Source organism: Protopterus annectens, chromosome 1.part0 (genome assembly GCF_019279795.1).
Source record: "Protopterus annectens isolate FY-2018-M chromosome 1.part0, PAN1.0, whole genome shotgun sequence".
Classification (NCBI taxonomy): Eukaryota; Metazoa; Chordata; order Ceratodontiformes; family Protopteridae; genus Protopterus; species Protopterus annectens.
Window position 1 is genome coordinate 177,906,419 of NC_056725.1, and position 22,711 is coordinate 177,929,129.

Below are 22,711 nucleotides of genomic sequence, written 5' to 3' on the forward strand. Positions count from 1 at the left end.
GAGAGAAAATTAAAGTCAGTCAGATAAATACAAAATATAGCAGTCACCACATTCTTAAAAGAAACGACAGTGGTCTGTCAAAATCTATGTGAACTTCCACTTAAACGTCAATGAACTATATCCGCAACAGGGTGTGCCCACGTGATCGAAATGCATAGTGGGTGTTGTAGTGTAGCCTTGCTCACTAATATGGAGGTTTCTCAGTTGATCATTGAGGGAGGGATGATCGTAAAAGAAAAAAGAACTACGTTATCCAGAAGTCTGCGCTTTTTGCAGTCTTAAGATTTCCTATCACACTGGGGCAGTTGGGGGTCTGGTGGTGATAAGGTTTGGAGTATTGCAGCAGAACGTTAGTAAGTTAATTGGAATTGAAGTTAGGATTCTCCTTGTGTATATTACATTTGTTGATATAACCTTTGGATAGTGTAATATGGTAAGTGATATGTCATTTTGGTTATAGTAAATTATTGCATATGAATGGAGAAGGAAAATATTCATATTTGGGAAACCGAAGCGATTTTATTTAATTGTAAAATGCTGACGCTGGCTACACTTTGTGTTTTTGTGATATTCAATTTTAAAACAATGTGTAGTGATTCTTTGGCTGTAATGTACACTTCTCACTAATGAAATATAGGGGTATGACTGAGAAGGAGGGGTTGTGATAAACGAACGTCATGCATAATAAGAAAAATAACTTTATCAGTTTAAATGGAATAATTTTTACGTTTGGAAATGTTATGATTTCTGCTAGATAGTTACTTGGAGGCGGATATGTGTATATTTGTGTTGTGGGTGGATATTTGGATGGCTGGGACACTTGTGGTACATGGGTCTTCAGCTATGGTATGCAAGATTAGCTCCGTTAGTCTTTTGGCCCCACCTAAGAAGATGCATGTTTGCTTCCAAGTTTATAACGGAATAGCATATTTAACAGGTCATGTCTGGTTATGAGCATTTATGATAGTTTTTCCTCTTGTAGTGTGTATTTGTGTCTTGTGTGTTATGGGCAAGTGTGTGTATTACATATGTAATATTAAATATAATTTGTGTTACGGTGGCAATGGCAGGCTGCTTTTGTTTTTTTTGTGGCTGGCATTTTTTTAGGAGATTACTAGTTACATATAATGGGGTGTAGAGGGAGGCAGATGCCTTTACAAGGCAAGCTGTTAGAAGTTAAGATGCTTACATGCATGTGTATGATGTCATTTTCACTGAAAATAGAGAAATTGAGGCTTGAAGATACCAAGACTGTAGAGAGCATAAAGAAAGAAATTTGCATTGAGCAACATAACCTATTGGATAATTACAGTAATTTATGTTTTTATTCTTGGTTGACTTGGTTTTATATGTACACGTGTGTGTATGTAATATGTAGAGAGACTGAGATAAACGTAGCGAGCATGTGAATGTGTATATTTTTGTTAAATAGATGTGTTGGTAATGTTTAAATGTCAAAGAAAACTCTCCAAGTGTCAAAATGAGTCCCAACTGTTAAAATGCAAGTCCACAAAAAACAAAACTGACTCAACCATCTAAACCTTTTATTAAAAGAGCAAGTAGGTAAAAACAGCAGACCTTTCGAGTTAGGACAACTCTTTTTCAGTGCTACCAACATAAGTAGATAGAGCCTTTGTTTTAATGACTCATCTGAGGGACAGTAGACTTAGGAGTGCAGCAATCCCCATTATACTGCACTGCTGTGTCAGCAAACAGTTTAACTGATGTGGGAATATAGCCCACAATCTTCTGCACCCAAAGTGAGTGTGTTACCTTCTTGTGCTTTAACTGATGTGGGAATATAAACCACAATCTTCTGCACCAAAAGTGAGTGTGCTAGCTTCTTGTGCCACTAAAACTAAGTGCAGGAAAAGTATTCCCTCTTGTAGATTAGTAACGGACTTAATTCAGTAATGTAATGACCAGAGATATGGACAGTGTAGTTTAAAGAATGAACTCTAGGTAAGGGGTGTGATTTGTGTTCTAGTACAGTGTAATATACATTTTTGAGTGTCATCAAAGCTATTAAAATTTCCCTAAACCTATAGTTGTGATACAGGATAAAAATATTTACACACGATCGCACACTTGTGTAAAGAATCATTGCGGACACACACACACACCACGCACACACTTCCCTAAACATCTGAGCGCGCACACAAAAAACTCCTAAACAAAAATCCACACTAGTTTAGCTTAAAACTGCTGAGCAAAAAATAAATAAATAAATAAAATACCTGAAACCAAACTCCTCCTATCTCTTGAATGATAATAAAAAAAAAAAAAAAAAACTAAAACACCACCACCAACTAGACAGTTCGAAAAAGTATATTCTGTACAAAAATGGAGCAGATTCTGAGCTTACTTGGAGAGAGAACGCCTTGAGTGCATCCTAGGCTACTCATGTTTTATTAGCAACTCAGGTGCTTGATGGCATAGGCAGGGAGGATGGACATGCCTCTCCTATGGGGGAAAAGAGCATTATGAGCAAGAAGCCAGAGCGTGTAGTGAGGTAAACCTTCATACATGATTTGTGTGGGATGGTTAGCTAGGAGGGGATCTGCTCTAAGGGCCTAGAGCAACTCCTCATTGTCTTCCTAGTTTACAGTTTGGCGGCACACTCTGTAAGGTGACGTGTAGGAACTATTGGCCAGTTACTGCACAGATGATATCTCCTGGTGCTGTGTCCAACATTGTATTGTATCCCTCACTTTCCAGGCATTACTAATGAGTACCAGAAGGCTGACCCTCTGAGAAGTCAAAGGTCCTGCCCGGTACTTGGCTAGATTAGGGGCAGCCTGGCAGGAGCATTTGGGGTATCCAGGGGTATGTGTACGTGGTAACTGGAGTGAAAGCCAAATGGAAAGTGGTGCCAGAGGAGAGAGGAGGTTCTGACAGTCTAAGCTAATCAGTAATAAACTGCAAAACAACTGAACTATAATCCAAAGAAATCCTAGCATAAACCTAACTAAGCTGCCTATATGCATCAAATAAATGATTTTTTTCCCCTTACCGTTTTTGTCAGCAGGTACCAGAAAACACTGTTCATGATTTCATAAAGCTCTTTTCAGCAGAAACATGGGCATTTACCAGTTTCCCAGTTAACTCAATGGAAACTATTAACATATAGAAAAAAGTGGATAAATGAAATAAATTGTGGTCTACTTTGTGTGAAACATATGAAGTATCTTGTGCTGAAGGATTAAGGAACTCTGTTTGGGACTTGTGAGCTTACCACTTGTGAATTGTTTCTTAAACATACTTTATAAGTTGCTTCACATGTCATGTAGAAGGCCACCATGAGTCTCTCTTTTATATGTATGTACACAGGTACGTGCTGTATCGTAGCATGATGTTGCCAAAGCAGAGCATAGCTGGTATCCTAGGTACACACAGTAACAGGTGTTAAGGTATCGCAGGCTATTTTTTTGGTTGCTGGCAGCCAGGAAATGACTGGTTATTTAAATGTACTTAGGAGCAGAGGAAGGCAGGTTCCTTTATAAGGCAAAATGTTAGAAGCTAAGTGTGGGAGTGGAGAGCACTCATGAGATTAACTGGAGTTGTTTACTGAGAGAGAGAGAATTACTGGTTGTTGAAAGAGATTAGTGTTCGTAACCTCCAGTGGAAGCTTTGGAAGTTGTAAACCATTTTCTTCTTCTGGCTTTTCCCGGTTAGGGGTTGCCACAGCGGATCACCTGTCTGCTCATGATTGGCAGTGGAGTTTTACAGTGTCGAGTTGCCAGCCCGGCACTCAACCTTCTACAGAAGGCAGACACACACACACACACACACACACACACACACACACACCTAGGGCCAATTTAGTGTCCAATCCACCATATTTTTCCTTATGAAAGGTGAACCAGTAAAGAGCATTTAGCTTGCTTGGAAGTATTGGAACATTACCCCACCGTGATTTTTGTGCGGGAATGGGTGTGGCCTGCATGATTGACTGAGCAATCCTGTGTGATGTTGCATGGTAATCACAGGTGAGTGACAAGCCATGCATATTATCAAGTGGGCTGGGAAATATTCATCATATGATCGTAGTTTGGCACATACCCGTCAGCCTGGTAGAGCAAGAAATCTGGACAAAGCCACCAATATTGGGGGGGGACAAAGGCCCCAAAATGGGAACACTTTTTAAATATTGCTCTTACCAACTTAGAAAATTGATAGAATAACAGGTTTTGCAATACTTTGCCAATTTTTTGCAAGAAAACCACAATTGTATGAGGCACAAATGTGGCCATTCTGTGAAAATCTGTACAGCTGAGTGGTATACGTTGGCGTTAATAGGGCCATTCCAAGGGAGTTTTTCAGTATGGAGTATATGTTTGTACGGGAATTGCTTTAGCAGGGGGGTGAGCCCCCCTGCACCCCCATGTTTCTTTATTACATTTGTTTTGTAGGAATTGGTTTTGCTGGGAAGCCAGGCCCCCTGCACCCCCCATGTTTCTTTAATACACTGTTGAGCAGTAATTGCTTTTGTGGGGGGAGTGTGCTTGCCACGTTACAGTAGCAGCATGAAAGTGCAGTTTTCTACCAGATGTCACAGCTGCGTAGGTTAATGACTCATGTGAGTTGCATTCAGGATGTAGTCAGAAGCGTGAGGCATTTAGTGTTTGCAGTGTAAAGTACTGCATAATATCAGTGCACAGTGAACGGTGACAGACTAGCAGATGTATTTTTACTAAAGTGTACTTCTTATATATTGCATTTAATTTGTTTTTTATGTAGGTAACACCAATAGCCAATAACTAATATGCGCATACATTTCAACATTCTAGACTTTGGATTTACGTACCAAACTATTTAGAAAGTCTTGCATATTTATTTTAATGGCAAAGGTCTTCACATGTTCAGAGTAATACTAGCAAAAACAGTCATATGCTGGGTGGAGTTTGGGTGGTCATTGCTACTGCGCATCTGGTGGGGTAGTGTTCTAATACAGAATCGAAGGATTTATTACCTAAAGGTTTTACCACAGACTGTTGTCTGCATTTGCCACTGGTTTTACACTTTTTGTTTTGAGTGGTGGGCTATGTGTGAGACTGTAGTATTTCTAGCCAATAAAGTTCTGAGATGCAAAACTGATGCAACTGACAGCTAGCTAAAGGTCTGTTAAAGACTGATTCTTGAGTTGTGTGTTTGATTTAAACTTAGCCTTACTCTGAGGACTTGTTACTTAATTTATCTTGTGCATGCAACCGAGTGTGACGAGGAGAAATTTCTTACCTGTTTCATTGCACAGTAGTACAAGACTTGGAGAGAAAGCGAGAGCAGTGTTATCTGTTTTACTTTATTAAAGGTGCCCACTACTGCGAGACCTGAAAAGAAATTACTTTTTTTTTGTGCATTGTAGTGTTAAATACTCATTAAGGTGAGATTGACAGGAACAGAAAACTAACAAATGATTTGCAAATACAGCTACTTTCTCCTGCAAGACTAAGTGCAAACGAGAGAAATCTTTTTCGTGTTAAAGTAACCATGGGAGAGGCTAGTTGTAATAAAAACGCCCTAAACATTTGCGTTAACTATTTTTTTTCCACTTGTTGCTTTAGTTTCAGTAAATACAAGTTTCTTCCATTAGTAAACATTGTTTTATAGAAACTTTATTTTTTTTGCCACAACATTGTTGCTCAGTGCATTATTCCTCACAGTGCCTATAAGTATGAGTGGCGAGTGCAGATAAGTAAACTAAATTTGTCATGTTTGTTTGCATGTGAATGCTGAGAAATTTACCTTGTGTTACATAATTTACAACCTAGGACCTTACCACAATAATTTACAACCATTCAAAGGTACAATATGGTGTCATAGTTTTTAGTGCATTTGTATGAATGTATGCTTATTGAATTAATTTTACAGGATAATTTCTATAAATATAATTGATAAGGTCACCCATACCTCACCCAGGGCATGCAACATTGAAGTACTTATGTACATTAACAACATCTTTGAGACATTGTGACTTGGCATATATGATTCACAGCATTGTAAATTGAAACAGCAGTATATGTTAAACACACAGTATTTGTTATAAAGATTGTTTGCTAATTTAAGCTTGAGACCTGTGCATAAACATATGTTGATTAGCCACTGAATAAAGTTACCCTCCTCAGTAACATTCATACATCAGTATGGCCAGTTGTTCAACTTTTAAAAAAGAATGGCCTAAACATATAGTACCTGTGTTGCAGAGGTAGGGATTTTCAAATCACCTTTTACGTAGAATCATAATCTTTAACCCCCATTTTTCGACATTGGGTTGAGGTATCGTGCCAACCATCTCTTGAGTGGATGTCTTTGTCTACTCTTGCCTTCTCCCTTGCTTCTCCAAATTATATTTTCATAATATTGTCTTCTTTCCCAAACCATGAACCACACTGATCTGTCCTCTTGACCATTCTTTTACATTGGAGCCACTTTGACTTCTGCTGTGATCTCATTTCTTTGACTACCCCATACTGCACATCATATCACCTGTGAACGGCAACTTTCTGTTCTAATAAAACAGATAATGACTGAATGTGCCACAGAGAGACGCTCATTAGACAGCTAAGACATAGGAACATGATTGAAATTTCAGAGGTCTTTAAAGCACTGACAAAGAACCACTAACATTTGTGGTCTAAATGAAATTTGCATTCTTATAACAAGGTAACAGATAGTGTAAAGTTCCTGCATAGCTAATAAAGGTGCTTGAAGCGCAAATTTTTAGTAACCAGTGACAAGGCAAGTCCTCCCATTTTGACAGTACGGTACCTTTTGTATTTGAGGATCCTAAAGTATCTTAAAGGCCTTCTTTTTCTGGGGGTGTATCTTCACACCTAGCAGATTATTGCCTGGATGTATCCTTAAATTCTGAATTTGACACTTCAGAAAATTTGAGGAAGTGTAAATCAGCCAAACGTATATAGCTTGCATACAGTAAATTCTATTAAAATGTGTCAATCAATGTTCAGCAGAAGTTCTTCTCTACAATGGTAAGTTATTGCTGTAAAGACTGTGACTGCATTAATGTTACCATGCAAGTTTTTTTACAAATGGGTTTTTATATCTCAAGCTTGTAGCTTAGACATGTAAGACCAATATTAGTCACCCATACCTGAAAGTTCATCTGATGGTAAGAAATTCCTGCTTAAATGTTTACTTTTTTACTTATTGAATTAATTATACAGGATAATTTCTATAAATATAATTGATAATGTAAGTAATACTTTGGCTGTCCAAGTCGGTGACAATCTTTCATTATCATCTAAGGTTTCACTCAGTCATGCATTCGTACTAATGAAATTGAAGGCATTGAAAATTGGAACTTCTAGACAAACATCTGGACATCTCATTAGCATAAACTTTGAATACCAAATGACACAGCTATTTTGCTTCCAGTACCTTGTGGCATACTGCTCAGAAACACAAGTTTAAAAAATAAAATATGTGCGTCAAGTAGAGAGGTGTAAAATCTGTAGACATGAATGAACTGTGGAGTAAATTCTGCTACACAAGGTCATTCCTTTTGCTTCTGAAAAAGGAGATCCAAGATGTGTGCCTCCGTGTGTACATTATTTGAACCCTCCAGTATGTTGGTCATTAGTGGCTTACTGTGTACTAAATGGCTTCAGAGAATTGATCATGATGGGAGGGATTCAAAAAAAATTGCGTGAAAGGGTAAATCGAGCCTGAAAGTAGGGACATGCCTCCAAAAGTACAGCATATACAGGAGTAAATCAGACCTGAAAGTAGGAGTGTTCCTCTAAAACAGGGACAGCTGAGAGGCCTGCATGCAGTATTTTGTAACCCATATGTTTTTGGAAGCAATGTATATATGGAAACACATGGCTTCATAACTGGCAAAAAACAATATCTCTAGTGCAGTACTTTTATACACAATCAGTGTCTCTGTATTTGTGTTTCTAGCCATAGCATTTACAGTACATTCAGTAACATTTAGCTTACTCAGTAGTGAAGATGTGAATAAGAAGTAACAGTGATTGGATACCTCCATTGCTAGATATTCTAGATTAACGGGCTTAGTGTCTTTTATACCTTAACCCTTTCATATGCTGTCAGCCTAGTATGTTGCAATGCCAGAAGGTGCTGTAAGTGTTAATTGAAGTAGACCGACACTGTAGGTGTAAATGAGGTACCTTGTTTTTGCCTGCATGCACTCTATAACGAGGTCTCTGTATTCTGTGTTTTGGGGATTTGCTCCAACATCCATTAGAAATGTATTCATTCTACAATGAAATGTTAGCCAAAACAACATGAGAGCAAATGTCCACTGAGTTATTGACAATTGCTGGTTAAATCAATCATTTGTAGCTCCTTGAGGGCTTTGCGTAGTACATTATACATTGATGTCCTTCGATAAGTCTAGCCACCCTTTTGTAAGCCTGCTGAAGTTTATGCACTAATGGATTATATAGATTAGAAGATGAGCAGAATATAAAAGTGAAGGGAGGAAATACACAGCATGGATGTGATCTGCCTTCATACTTTGAAACCTGCTTAACAATTGGTTGGTTTTAGACTTGGCATTAGGCATTTGCTGAGCTATAGTTACTGTGTTTGTATTCAGTTAATCATTTGTAAGACAGTCTTTTGATAGGATGAAAGTATTGGAATTGCCTTTGGATGGAATATCGTTAGCTAATTTGCACATTATCAAACATTATAATTTGAATTGTATTTAAAGAAGCTTTGTATTTAGCACACATTCTTTGCTTTAAAATGCTGACCATAGCAATGTACTCATAAATTTGCTGTAAATGAATTGCACTACAGCTTTTAAGTTGCTGTTTTATATTGTGTTACAGTATTTACACTTTGCAGTTATTGAGTTTTGCCATGTTTGTGTTTGTCTATGCATTTGGCTTGGGTCATAGCTAAAAGGTGTCAGTTGAATAACGCACTTATCTGGTTAACAAATGTTAAATACCTTTTTGATTGTTTCTTTCAGAAAGTGAAGTTTTGGTCTTAGTATTTTATGCGAAACTGCAGTGAATTAAAACTAGACAGAAGTTTGGCAATGACCACAGTCATTGTTTTATGTGAAGAAAGGACTGTGCAGTTGTGAGATGGCTCCATTCCATCAAACTCTTGTATTTGAGACATTTCATGTCACTGAAAGGTCATAGCTGTTTAGATACAACAAGTGTTGTGTAGTCATCGGTAATGTATGCTGTGTAGTGGTCCAAAAAGACTTATTCCAGCAATTTAGTAACACTTTCTGGTTAAACTCCTGTCCAGTTGTGGCTTCAGAGGGATAAGCAGTGGTAGTGTGTAGGTTGATGTTATGCTTCAGTAAGTCCAGTCATTGTCTGTTATGTCATTGATGTTCTGTACAACGTCCAGTAGTGCAGGATTAGAGTCATTATGTCAGAAACTGTGTTGTGAATTTGAGTTAATGTTGCATTTGCATTAGATGTTGAAATAGTTGTAAATGGAGGCATTTGTACAAGTTTTGATGTGAGGCATTTGTACAAGTTTTGATGTGAGGCAAGAGAACTGCAGAGCAGCTGGGGATTGTCCTTTTTGAAAGGGTATAGTAATTGTATTTTAAGGTACTAGGGTCAAGGCCCTCCCTGATGGGTCTGTTAATGTTGAGACTGGGTGAGCAGTACCAACATATTAAGAAGTCATGAGTAGAGTCTGTGTTGAAGATTACCTGAGTTTCATTTATGGAGAAGTTTGTATACCAAACCTGATGAGATTGCTTATTATTAAAGCAAGACAGTCATGTTGTGAAGTATAGGTTCACACTAGGGCCTTTATAAGCCTAGCCGTGCATTCCAATTCAGTTGTGTCCCAATGTATCTTGGGTATGTCGGGTAGGAAGTTTGTAATGTGGGGGAGTATGTTAGCCTGGGAATTACAAATGGATAGTGCATATGTGCTGGTAATAGTTCACTATGTGTTAACTGTGCTACTTGTGAGAACATTGCATGGAGGGAGAGGAAGTGCAAAACGATACCAGCTGATTATCTGAATGACAAGAAATCTTTCAGGTCTTGAAAAGTGGTGTACCCAAATTGGGTACATGAAAGAAGTGTAGAACTCTGCACTGGATTATACTGTGTACAAGTCCCTAGCATACATGGTTTTGCATCAGAGTGGCTCGGCCATTATTTAACAGAAAACGACATTCTCGTACACTGCTGCTAACCAGATCTGCATCGGTAAGCTTCATGTAGTACATGGATCACCATGATTAGTTTGAATTCTGGAAAGAAGAAATGCTTGTTGAGCATTTCCCCAGCATTGGACCTGATCTTAACAGTGCTTGGGGTTTCATATTTGTTAAGGGTATCATATAAGTTGCCAATATCAGATGGTGCCATCTGGCAAAGAACAGCTCTAGAAGGTAGACCAGCTTTTAAAAGCTGTTAGAACTTCAGTCTGCAACAATTTATGCAACTTTTACCTTCTGCCTGCTATTGCTGTTTGGTCATTTTGCATAATTTCCCTGGTTTTAGCCTCCTGTTTTTATCCTCTTCCTCATAAAAATTTTTTTTTCTGGTAAGGCACTGAAGATGACAATCATACCAGACGTTAGCATTTCATTCTTCTTCATTGTTCAGGAAATGCACGTTAATAAAACAGGTTTTGCATTATTTTTTTAAGTGAATTACAGTATTGTTTAAAGCCAGTAAAAAAACTTTGCACTGCTACATTTTGTCTGTTATGTAAATGTGGTAGTACTTGGAGCAAATACAACTCCATGCCTACAGAGATATTTGACTGGGTCTCAAGTCGTAACCCACTAGTGTGAGTTCCTGACATGGATGCCAGACCTCACCTTCCAAGCTGTAGTGTTGAGGTGAATTTCTTGGCATCCTTGTCTTGCGCACACAAGCTGATTGAGAGACCCAATCATAAGCACCTCTACTGTGATTGTAAGCCAAAATCACAAAGTAGCAGACATACTTTTTTGTCTAAAAAGTTGTTAGCTGAACATCTTAATACAGCATGCATATATAGGACTGCATCAAAGAAGACTCTAGGGTGGCAGATTGGCAAATTGGCCAACACTGTATCAAGGATTTTTGTACTGCATAATGAAAAATGTCTCCATATTGAGTGGCCGTCTAGGTGTCACTGAGTTGAAAAACGGTGTAAGAGCAAAGTTTTGTCCATGATTAAATAGCTTTCCTCCATTTTTATAGAATGTGCCTGTGGATGGAATCTGTCTATAGACTGTTGGTCAAGGCAGTGGGTCTTTTTTGCCATTAGGAATTTTATGTAAGGGGAGCTTTTAGAAAGTGGTAATTCATCATTAACTTATTTCCATATAGTGCATCAAGGACACACTTTGGAGCATGACCAGGGAAGTTTCATAAATCCTATGTGAATTTTGTACAGAGAGTCATGCTGTTAAAATTTTCAAAAGCACTGAACTGAAATTTAATGAATGAATAGCATCAGCAAGTGGCAAATGGTTATCAAGTCCACAACTTAACTGAAGTGTGACATCCCCTATCTGGACCAATAATCAAAGAACCTGAATCGTCACCACTGACACTGGAGAAGTACATTCACTTGGAACATATAACTAATCTCGCTATATTTTCCTGACTGATCTAAATAATTACTGTTTCCTGGTCACTTGCTAGAGCAAGGCAAGGTGAAGTAGGTGAGGGTCCTTGTAACTGAGTGCTCTGAAGCTTCAGTCTCGCCTAGTATTAAACATTATTTTTAGTGATGGATTACAGTGACATACCATACATCTGGTGGTCATGACCAGACTTCTCCATGCTTCTTCCTTGGTAGGAAGCTTTGTAGTACAGACCTTTTGTCTCTGGCAGCTTTTAGAACTGCAAGATACAAACTTTGTGGCCTATGCCAGGTAATTTTAATTTAAAAATGCTTTCAAAGTTTGATTAACCTCTTTCTTCCAGTATCTCTGTTAAAACATATGCATTTAAACAGCTACAATAATGCATGTATATTTCTTTTTTGTCCAGCAGGGCACACTGTCTGTGCATTTTTAATACAAGTAGCTTTACAAATACATTTTTCAACAGAAGCATCTATATAGATCAGTTTGATATACAAATGACATATAATTCTTTACAAAATTCCAGCTAGCTGTACTGGCATATGTTACACATCCATAGCCCTACTTCTCCTGGCATAGCTGACAATACCGCACACAGTCAGGTACACCCCTCTTGAAGACTTAAGCTAGTTTTTCATGTGACCCTGGAGAAATGCTGCTTGAGAGGAATGAGCCTTTCTGGAATATATTAACCCATACTCTGTCTTGAGATCCCAATGCCCCCACTACAGTGCTGCACTGTCATGTTGTATGCCTGCAGCCCTAGTCTTCCCCTTAGTAACTTGGGCATTTTGCTGGCTGGCTCGATGTAGCTGTAGATACCCCCCCCCCAAGACGACTCCTGCGTCCCACTGCAAATACTTGGTACAGCGGCCTCCCTATCATGGTAAGGTTTCATCATGTTAATGCGGTACAGTTTGTACCGCTGCCTAGCAGTTCTACCATGTAATTAACATCACTGACCTTCTTTACCATTTTGAAGGGTTCCTCCTAATCTGCCTGCAGTGTATTGTGTCTGATGGGGATTGGGTACCATAACCTGCCGTCCCACAGCATACTGTCGGGCTTGAGCATTCCTGTCATACCAGACCTTTTTCTGCTGTTGGGCTCCTGCCAGGTTTTCCTGGGCAAAGCTTATGAACTCCAAGCCTTGTCCTGAAGTTTAGGACAAATGCCACAGCAGACTCCTTGTGGGATTCATACTCACCCTCCCACTCATCATGAGTCGTATCTAAGGGTCACCTCACCATATGCCCATACAGCAACTCAAAGGGTGAAAAACCTGTAGATTCCTGGGGTACTTCCCTGTTTGCAAACAGCAGATGGGGCAAATATTTGTCCCTCTGTCTGTTAAACTGGTCTGCAAATGCCCCTAGCATGGTCCTTTTAGTGTAGAGTTTAACCTCTCCACAAGATCATTAGTCTGGGGATGATAGGGGATGGTCTTTAGGTGCGCCACCCCCACAACCCTTCCACAGATACGCCAACAGATCTGACATGAAATTGGCACCTCTCATCAGTCAGTATTTCTCTTGGGGAAACCTACCCTGCTGACTATCTCTAACAAAGTTTTTGCCACCTTCTCTGCCATGATGGGACACAGAACCACTGCCTCAGGATATCTGGAAGCATGATCTACTACCCCCAAGATATACTTCTTCCATGTGGTGCTTGTTGTACTCAGAGGCCCCACAATATCCATAGGTTCCCTCTGAAACGGTACCTCAATCACAGGCAAAGGCATCGAAGGAGGTTTGACCTTGTCTACTTTTTGCCATTGCTGTCAGGTCCTGTAGTAACCTGTTTACATCCCTTGCAATCCCAGGCCAGTAAAAGTTCTGCATAATATGTTTCTTGGTATGCTTTATGCCCATATGACCTGCAAAACAAATATTATGGTCTATGGCTAGAAGTGCCAGATTATAGGCTCTAGGCACTACCAACTGCTGTATTACCTCACCCTCTAGCCCTCCCTTAGGGGTCCACTCTCTATACAGTAACCCTTGGTTCCAGTATACAGACTCCCCATTTCCTTGGGAATTTGGCACCTCCCTAGCTATCCCTCAAGCCTGTTAGTGTAGGGTCAGACATCTGAGCCTACCTCAACTCTGTCTTTGTAACTCTTCCCAGCTCCCCTTCCACAGGAAGTCTGGTATCCTCAGCTCTGCCCTTGCAGTCACTCTGTCCAAGGGATCATCAGTACCTACCAGTAGTTGTGGCTTATTGTCAGGCTGACTGCTACAGGGTAGCTCCCTCCATGAAATAGCAACTTCACCAACCCTGGCTTCAGGTATGGTGTCTGGTCTCCCCTAGGCTGTCAGACCTACATGCCTGACTGTGTATCTGCATGCACACAAGGTACTGCATTATCCGGATCACTCCCTGTCCAGAGATCTGCAAGGATATTCTCAAACGCACACACATGCTTGCTTCCTTTTCCACCCTCCCAGTCAAGGGGAACCTGGCCTAAGACATTTGGAATGGGGTCCCTACTAAAGCTCTGGAGTGGGCAGCCCAAGCAAGTACTGCTCCTCTTTAACCACTGCAGGCTTCATAATGCTTGTGTCAGAGGCTGTCTCTTAGCAGTGGCCTGTTTTCCATCAACAAAGATAGGATATAATCTCTGGTGATAGTTTAGTACCCCTGTTTCCAGACAACTTTCCACAAGCATACTGTTCCCACTTGCTTGGCTCCCCCATCATTTGTTCCTCACCTTGCTTATGTGGAAATCCTATGTGATACATGGTCCCACTGGTTACATTTAAAACCTTTAACCCTTTATCCTGGCCATGTACCTGAACTTGTGGGTTGCCCTGTTACTGGTGGACTCTGGGGTGGTTTAGTCTGCCCACCATGAGTTCCCTTATATCCATGTGCAGCACTGGATATCCCTTTCCTGTGCAATGATGTCCTACTTACCAAGTAGAATTCCCCCTTTTTCCACAGCTCATCTGCAGAGTTACATTTGTTCCCTCACCAAAAGGTCTGCCAGCCCTTCAAAAGTGGTGACCTGACGCCCACTCCCCCACCTATAAAGATAAGTGCTTAACTCTGCAATATAATCACACACATTTTCATCTGTCTTGCGTCTTTGCTCACAAAACTATTTTCTGTAAGCTTCAGTTAACTTAAAACATTCAAGTAAACATTTCTTTACTTTTATCATTTAATCAATATCACAAAATTTAGAAATGGCAGTTACAGCTTTACCATACTGTAGGGGGTCAAGAACCGTACCTAGATCCCTTGGTCAACATCTCCTTTTCATGTTGATGCTGCTTCTCATTTTCTTCAGCCTCTAAAGTATGCAGTTTCTCTGCTGATTCTAATTCAAAACATCTGTCCTCCAGTCAGGTCTCTCTAACTTCAGACGGGTTTATCCTGTGAGGAAAAGGTAACTTGTCCTGTTTCTGAGGGCTGTACATCCCCATCACCAAACTGGTTGTCCTGGTTGCTGGTCTGAGCTGCGACTAAGGCTGAAATCATTTAATCTTTAGTCAGGTTGGCATACACCAGTCCTTTGGTTTCACACACCTTGGTCAACTGGTTCTTTGTCAGCTTGCCATAATTCTCTGCTGACATCTTTGGCTGCTTTCCCTGACTAAACTAACAGATAAAAAAAAAAATAAAGCTTTTGCTAAAATGAAACTGTGTGTACCTTGTGGCTGCTGAGAATACACACGTTTAGTGACCACTGCTTACAGGCTAAAAAGTTCAATTAATATCCACACCACTGCTCACCGATATGTGACATCCCCTCTCTGGGCCAGCAATCGAGGAGCCTGAATTCTCACCACCGACACTGGAGAGGGACATTCACTTGGAAGAAAAATAGATGCACAGTAATTTCAGATGCAGCTGTCTGCATCAAGCAGAATTTCACTTAAGAGCACACAGATATAGAAAAACAGTACTTAACTAATCTCACTATGTTTACCTGACTGATCTAAAGAATTACTATTCCCTGGTAATTTACTAGATCAAGGCATCCCTGGTAATTTACTAGATCAAGGCAAGTTGAAGTAAGTGAGGATTTCTTCTTTTGTCTGCTTACAAAAATATGAGTGCTCTGAGAATTCAGTCTCGCCTAGTATTAAACGGTTTTCAAAGCGAATTCCGACTGTACTGTTGTCGATCACGGAAGTTCGAAAACGGTAATATCAAGCACCAAAAGCCAACCTAGGAACGGGTTTTAACATGGGTCGAGATAAGGGAGAGGTTTGTAGTTCGGAAATAACACTGAATGCCTATTTCGACTCATGTTAAAACCTTTCCAAGGTCGGCTTTTGGTGTTTGATATTACCGTTTTCGAACTTCTATGTTCGACAACAGTACAGTCGACTGAGTTTGCTTCGAAAATCTACTAGTAAACCTGTTAAACATTAAGTGCTGGGTTACAGAATATCAGATGCATCTGGTCATCTGACTTCTGGTTCCCATGCTTCCCCCCTTGGCTAGAAGCTTTCTGGATTTAGCACATATGAATAATGCACACAGATGCACACATCCTAGGTAAGATCTGCTGCAGCTCCTGGAAGTCAAAAGAATTTCAAACCTCCACCCTTCCAGAGTAGCAATTTGTTCACCCCAATGGCAATGCAGGAAGCTTCCTAGTGCAGACTTTCTCTGGCTGCATTTAGATCTGTAAGATGCAGTCTTTATGGCCTAAACCAGGTAATTTAATTTCAAACTGTTTTCAAAGTTTAAGATTAGCCTCTTCTCTTCTAGTATCCTCTGTTGAAACATATTTAATATCCTCTGTTGAAACATATTTAAACTATTACAATAATACATGTACATTACTTTTTCTGCTTAGCAGGGCATGCTGCTGGTACATTTTAACGCAAACAGCTGTACAAATACATTTTTCAACACCGGCATCTGTGCAAATCAGTTTGATATGCAAATGACATGTAATTATTTACAAAATTCCAGTTAGCTGTGCTGGCATATGTTACACATCCACTGCCCTACTTCTCCTGGCATAGCTGCCATACCTCACATCGTCGCATAAAACATTAACCATCAAGGTTCTTATTCTGATATTGACACTATTAGTGTTATCTCATTTTAGATAATTAGGATTAATGTGGTACATACCCTTACTGCAACCAGTTATTATTAATATGAATACCAAGTCTGATCTGTTTATCTTGTGCTGTAACTGCATCTTGCATGCACGCAAGGGAATTACTGAAATTCTCATAGGACTGGTCAGCTTTTTTTGTTTTTAATTTTCAATTTTCACACACACAAAAAATCCTGGTATCCAATTACATGTTTAACAGTGCCGCCAGAGTACAACTAAATGGTCCCCATAGTTTGTTTTCCCCAATATGTGGTAGATGATGTTTGTGTTTGTGTGCGTGTTCAAATGAATCTTCATTGATTTACAAAATTTTCGGTGTTCATCCATATAAAATGTATCATTTGTGAACATTTACAATGATTTCTTCTGAAATGTGCATCTGAGTAGCATTAGAATACTGTTATACAGAAGAACATTTTAAAACTTTGAACCAACCCTCATTATTACATTGATACACTGTAAGTGAACATGATCTGAGCTAGCATGATCATTAAATGTAGCAGAAAAAAATTTGCACATGCTCAGAAAGTAAAACATAGAATATAAAATTGGTTAAGTACGAGTGTAAATGCAATACAAACACTGTTTATGTTAAATAATGAAATTTCTGCACACAATAGATGTCTACATGTGCATTTCGGCTATTGTGTTTGTGCTAGGTGTTCTACCTTTTGAGCCTCCTAAGCTTAGTCATGAAATTCAGTACATAGTCCACAACTAACTCTTCATGGTGATTGCGATCACCCTCACTGCCATCAAAAAATAAGCCCGAGTGCTCCCTAATCCTGTGATCACAAAGAAGCTCACATTATGAAAACATTGTGAATTCTTTAGACACCTCCCTGAAGGCAAAGAAAAGATAGGGCAAGTACTTTCCCCCTTCGGTCTGCCTGCATTTTCTGGAGAGAAACTAATGCAGAGAAACTGCCAGGCTCAAAATTTCTAACAGAGCATTTACAACTTTTTTTTTTTTTTTCGCCTCACTGGAGGATAAATTTCCTGCTTTAGGGTACCTAGTACCCTGTGATGCTACCTGTGATGCTTCAAGTACCAAGATGCTCCTGACTAGGGATGGCTAGTTTCTGAGACTGTTCTTCAGTAACAGGTTCATAGGTTAGTACTAAGCTAACTGCCCTTGCGAGCCATTTTAAGCCTAGCCAATTGTCCCTTGTGAGACTCGAACCCTGCACCTTATGTTTGCAAGGCGAACACCTTAACCATTAGGCCACCCTCCCAACCCCCTAAATAAACTGACTCTCCAAGGCTCGAACCCAGGACCCTGCACTCTATACACAAAGCAATTTACCACTAAACCATGGCAGATATACATATAGGTAAAGATACTGAAGCAGCCTTAGCTTTGTCTTCTGCTTTGCCATCCTTCTAACGCTGCTCATATATCTTGCAGTGCTTCTGTTTGTCTTGCAGTGTTTGACCAAAAAAAAAAATTGCCTAAGCCTCCTTGTAGGCTTTATGCCCAGATGAGCTGAGAAATAAATGTCATGAGTTAATGCCTGACAAATGGCCCTTTTGGACTATCATCAGCCCTCATTCAAGAGTCATTTCTCCTGTATAGCAACCCCCTGTCCTGTTAAATGACTGTCTCCCTGCCCTTGATGTTAAGAGCTTTCAAAGTGGGATATGCAAGTTCTGCCTGTCTTAATTCTCTCTCTCGCATCCTCCACGGTTCTCCTTTCAGTAGAGGTTTAGTAATTTGACAACTGCCTTTTGCAGTTAAGCTTGTTGCTACCATCCTTTCCACTGAAGTGGCCCACATTTAGGATTAGTGCTTTCCTGAGGTAGCCACATTGCCACCCTGCAATAGAGATGTGGATGTTGGCTGCCGCATGGGAAGTCTCTGGGACAGGAATCTATCCCTCCAGCATGTCCTGTTTATTGTTGTGGTGAGGTTTAGATCCCTAGAGCATGTGGCTCAAAGAGATATGGTTTTCTTTAGGTGGAGCATGTTCATCAATTCTGGGTTGGACATGGCCTTGTATGTCAGGCAGAGATCACCTCTGAGTAGGCGGTAGTCGACCGAGTACAGCTGGAGTTTCTTCAGTCGAGCTGCATAGGTCATCTGTTTGAGGCCAGTGATCCTCTTAGTGAGGTACTTCTGTGGTTTTTCCAACTGTTGCAGGTGTTTTGTAAGGTACATCCCAAATGGGGAATTGTACTCTTATGATAGGTCTGATGAGTGTAGGGGCACAATGACCTCTTTTGATCTGGATGCGAACCCTTTTGTGATTAAGTGTGCCACGTAGAAGGATTTTCTAACCACTTTGGCAATGTGACTATAAAAGGTGAGATTACTATCTACTTGGGTCCCCAGATCCCTTATTACATCTTCTGTATTTAGGGGACTACCACCTATGTGGTAGTTTGTGGGTACTTTGTTTTTTCCAAAGGGGATGACTACACACTTTTTGGCATTTAGCTTGAGTCCATGATTTTGACACCAGGTATCTGTCTCAGTGAGACCCTTTTGGAGGATGTGCGTGTCAGCTGGAGAGTCAGTTATAGCACCTAGTTTGCAGTCATCTGCGAATATGATCAGCCGTAATCCTCCTGTGCTTGCCTGTACCTCCGAGAAGTATATGCCGAACAGGAGGGGTCCTAGGACTGAGCCCTGGGGAACGCTACTTGTAACAGGTTGAGTCGGACCTAGCTCCTGCAACTCTTACCATGTGGGTTCTATCCATGAGCCAGTTGGTAACCCATCTTGTGACGTATGGGTTTATGTTCAGGCTGTTGAGCTTGTCTATAATACCCGAATGGGGAATGGTGTCGAAGGCCTTAGCGAGGTCTAGGTAGGCTGTGTGTACCACCTTTCCCTAGTCTATAGCCTTGGTAACTGTCTCAAAGCAGTCCACCAGGTTTAGGAGGCATGATCTGCCCTTAACAAAGCCGAGCTGGGTAGGGTCCAGTGTTTGGAGTTTCCCAATTTCTCTGTTAATGAGTTCCATGATGATTATCTCCATAGCCTTGCAGACCAAGCTAGTCAGGCTTATAGGGCGAGTAGTTCCTGGGGTCTCTTGTGGCTCCACCTTTTGTGGAGCAGAATAACCATTGCTGTGCACCACTCTATGGGTACGTAGCCTGTGGAGAGGCCGAGTTTGAAGTGTGTTTTTAGGTGAGGGGGCTAGTTCATCTTTGAGCTTGTGTAGGATACAGCCTGGGGCACCGTCTGGTCCCATTGATGCTGTGTTTTTGGCTTTGGAGAGGGCTGTTTTAACCTGAGTGTCTGTGATTTCAGGGACTCTACATTCTTCTGGTATGGTTATGGGCCCTTTTGGGGGTGAGAGGGGGGTGAAGTTTGCGCTGAACCTGTCTGCCAGGATGTTGGCATTATTGGTTGGTTCAGTGTGTTTTGTGCCATTCTGCACTAACTCCGAGCAGATCTGAGCATTGCCACTTAGATTCTTGACATAGCTAAAGAATGCCTTGTGGTCATCTTTGGAATGACTCCAAAGCTCACCTTGGATGATTTTATGAGGGATCGTAGTTTCTTGCTGATACTGATCAGGGATGTCTTCCCTTCTTGGAATTTTACTTGTTTTCTGTACTAGTTTCCTCCTTCTGTTGTATAGCTTGTTTATGGCAGGAGTCCACCAGACTGGTTTCCTTTTCTTGGAGGAGTGAGTCTTGGTTTTGCTTGGGATAGCACGATCTATGCATTCTTGTAGGTGCCCGTAGACTGCATTAGTGAAGGATTTTGCAGCTTGGACAGCGTTATTCAGCATGGGGGCTTTGAAACTTTCCACCTCGGTCTTAAATAACGTGAAGTTTGCTTTTGAAAAGTTTTTCACAGTGGTTTCCTTGTCCAGGGGTGGGGGAGGAATGTGGATATCCAAAGTGATTTGTTTATGGTCAGATCTAACCAGTGAGGGGTTGACCTCTGGTGTGGAACACCAGTCGCCCATGTTGGTTATGACCAGGTCCAATATGTTGTCACCTCTGGTGGGAGTGTTGACCAGTTGAACCAGGGCATTTGAGTTTATAAATTCTAGGAAATGTTGGGCAAGGGAGTTAGTACTTGAGTAGTTCTCCCAGTTAATGTTTGGGTAATTGAAATCGCCCAATATTAGGGTGTTTTGGTAGGACCTTTGTTTCCCAGTGTTTCCAGAAATGTGGAATAAGGGTTCTGGGACATGGTGGGTGATCTGTAGCAAGCTACAATTTGAATTGCAGTTTTGCCCTTTGTTAGTTGCACGTGGATGATCTCTGAAGCATCATGCTGTGCCACTAACCTGGAGGTGTGGGGGATCCTTGATGAATATGGATACGTCCCTGCCTTTTGTATTTCAGTTTGGGATCTGTGGCCAAAATGTATGGTATGAGTTGTAGCCTGGTAGTGCTGGGCTGCTCTCTGGAGCCTTAAACCAGGTTTCTTTTACTGCACATATATCAATTTTTCTCCATACTGAGGTGTGCCTCGAGTGCATGCATTAAACTTCTGGCATTGAGTAGCATTACCCTCAGTTTTTTGTTACTTGTGCTATTTACGGCGCTGGGTTTGTCTTTTGAGCCTTGCCTAAAAAAGGCACTATGGGGATGGCAAGAGCCTTGGCCAGTATTCAAAAGCCTAAGGGTGATAGGTGGAAGCTGTCTCTAGCGAAGCAGCTTGGCTTGTCAAGCATGTCATCTCAGGTGGACAGACACTGGATCCCCTTTGAATGATGCCAGAAACATTGCCAGTTGTTGAAATCGAGAATTTTTTCTTTATACCGTGGTATCCTTCTTGGTGAGGGCAGGATGCTACTCAGGGTCATGCTGGCCTGGGCTAAGTGATCAGAGAACTCTTCCATGTCTCCATGTAGTCCAGGGAGGTATGGCTCAGGTCATTCACACCAGCATGGACAAGTCATATTTGTACTTGTTCTGGAGTGACCTGAGTGCTTGTGTTATGTGGTGGATCCTGGCACCCGACAGGCAGCCAACAGTAACCTTCTCCTTATTCAGCCTAGTGAGTGGGACATCAGTGTGGCTGACTATAGAGTCACCTATTACTAGTATGTTTGGTACATTATTTTGCCTTAAGGGCTGTGATTGCATGGCACACTGCTTTTGTGAAGTATGTGTTTCATGGTCTGTGTTGGGGGGTGGAGGTTGCTTGGATGTTTGCTTTGGAGGCCTCTGTTGGTTTTTCTGTGCATTTTTTTTTCCGGTGCTGGTTTAATGGGTCTGTGTGAGACTGGTGGTGTAATGCAAATATTTCCCTTCTCCTCTTGACTGTCTGATCCAGTCTTGGGTTGAAAGAGCTTGGCCTCCAGTTGGCTGTATAATTGCATCTCTCGCATGTATTAGTGTTTGGTGGTAGGAGGAGAGGGTTGTCTGTGTACATGAGGCCGTTGTAACATTGCCTCAAAATGCCCAGATTCACCAGTTGGACTGGAGAGTACACCTGAAACTGCCCTTTGAACATGCCTGGATAGGTACAGTGAACTGTTTTACTGGATGGCTGGTAAGGTCAAATAGAGAGCCTTGCCCTTCTATACAGGAGTTTAGTGCTAGTTTTACAATATATCTTCAACACAGCAGACTAATTGTGGCATAAGTTTATGCTATTGCAGTCCACCCTACTGCCACCAATCAATATGCAATAATAAGGGCTTTAAATCCACATCACTACTGGATAGGTACAGTGAACTGTTTTACTGGATGGCTGGTAAGGTCAAATAGAGAGCCTTGCCCTTCTGTACAGGAGTTTAGTGCTAGTTTTTACAATATATCTTCAACACAGCAGACTAATTGTGGCATAAGTTTATGCTATTGCAGTCCACCCTACTACCACCAATCAATATGCAATAATAAGGACTTTAAATCCACATCACTAACAACAGTCAGTATGCAAGGAGGAACTGCATTGGTGTACAGTAAATGCACATTGCTGACTCTCTTGTAGTATATACTTGCCTCAACCAAATAAGATTTGCACTGATCAGCTACAGAGCTGTATTGATAGTCATTGGGTCACCAGCCTGTCTCCACCTTGCTTCCTTCCCAGTGCCTTGCAGTTGTAAAACCTGCTCAAAATTATGATGCATGTACAGTTTTAC

General features: G+C 40.9%; 1 protein-coding gene across 1 annotated transcript in view; it reads left to right on the plus strand.

The window, feature by feature from the left end:
* Nucleotides 1–278: 278 nt before the first annotated feature.
* Nucleotides 279–22,711, plus strand: part of AP2S1 (adaptor related protein complex 2 subunit sigma 1) — a 194,570-nt gene continuing 172,137 nt past the window's right edge. The window contains exon 1 of the mRNA XM_044055527.1: nt 279–433. Coding sequence (XP_043911462.1) covers nt 431–433 — 3 coding nt within the window. The 5' untranslated portion in view covers nt 279–430. The remainder of the gene's footprint in view (nt 434–22,711) is intronic.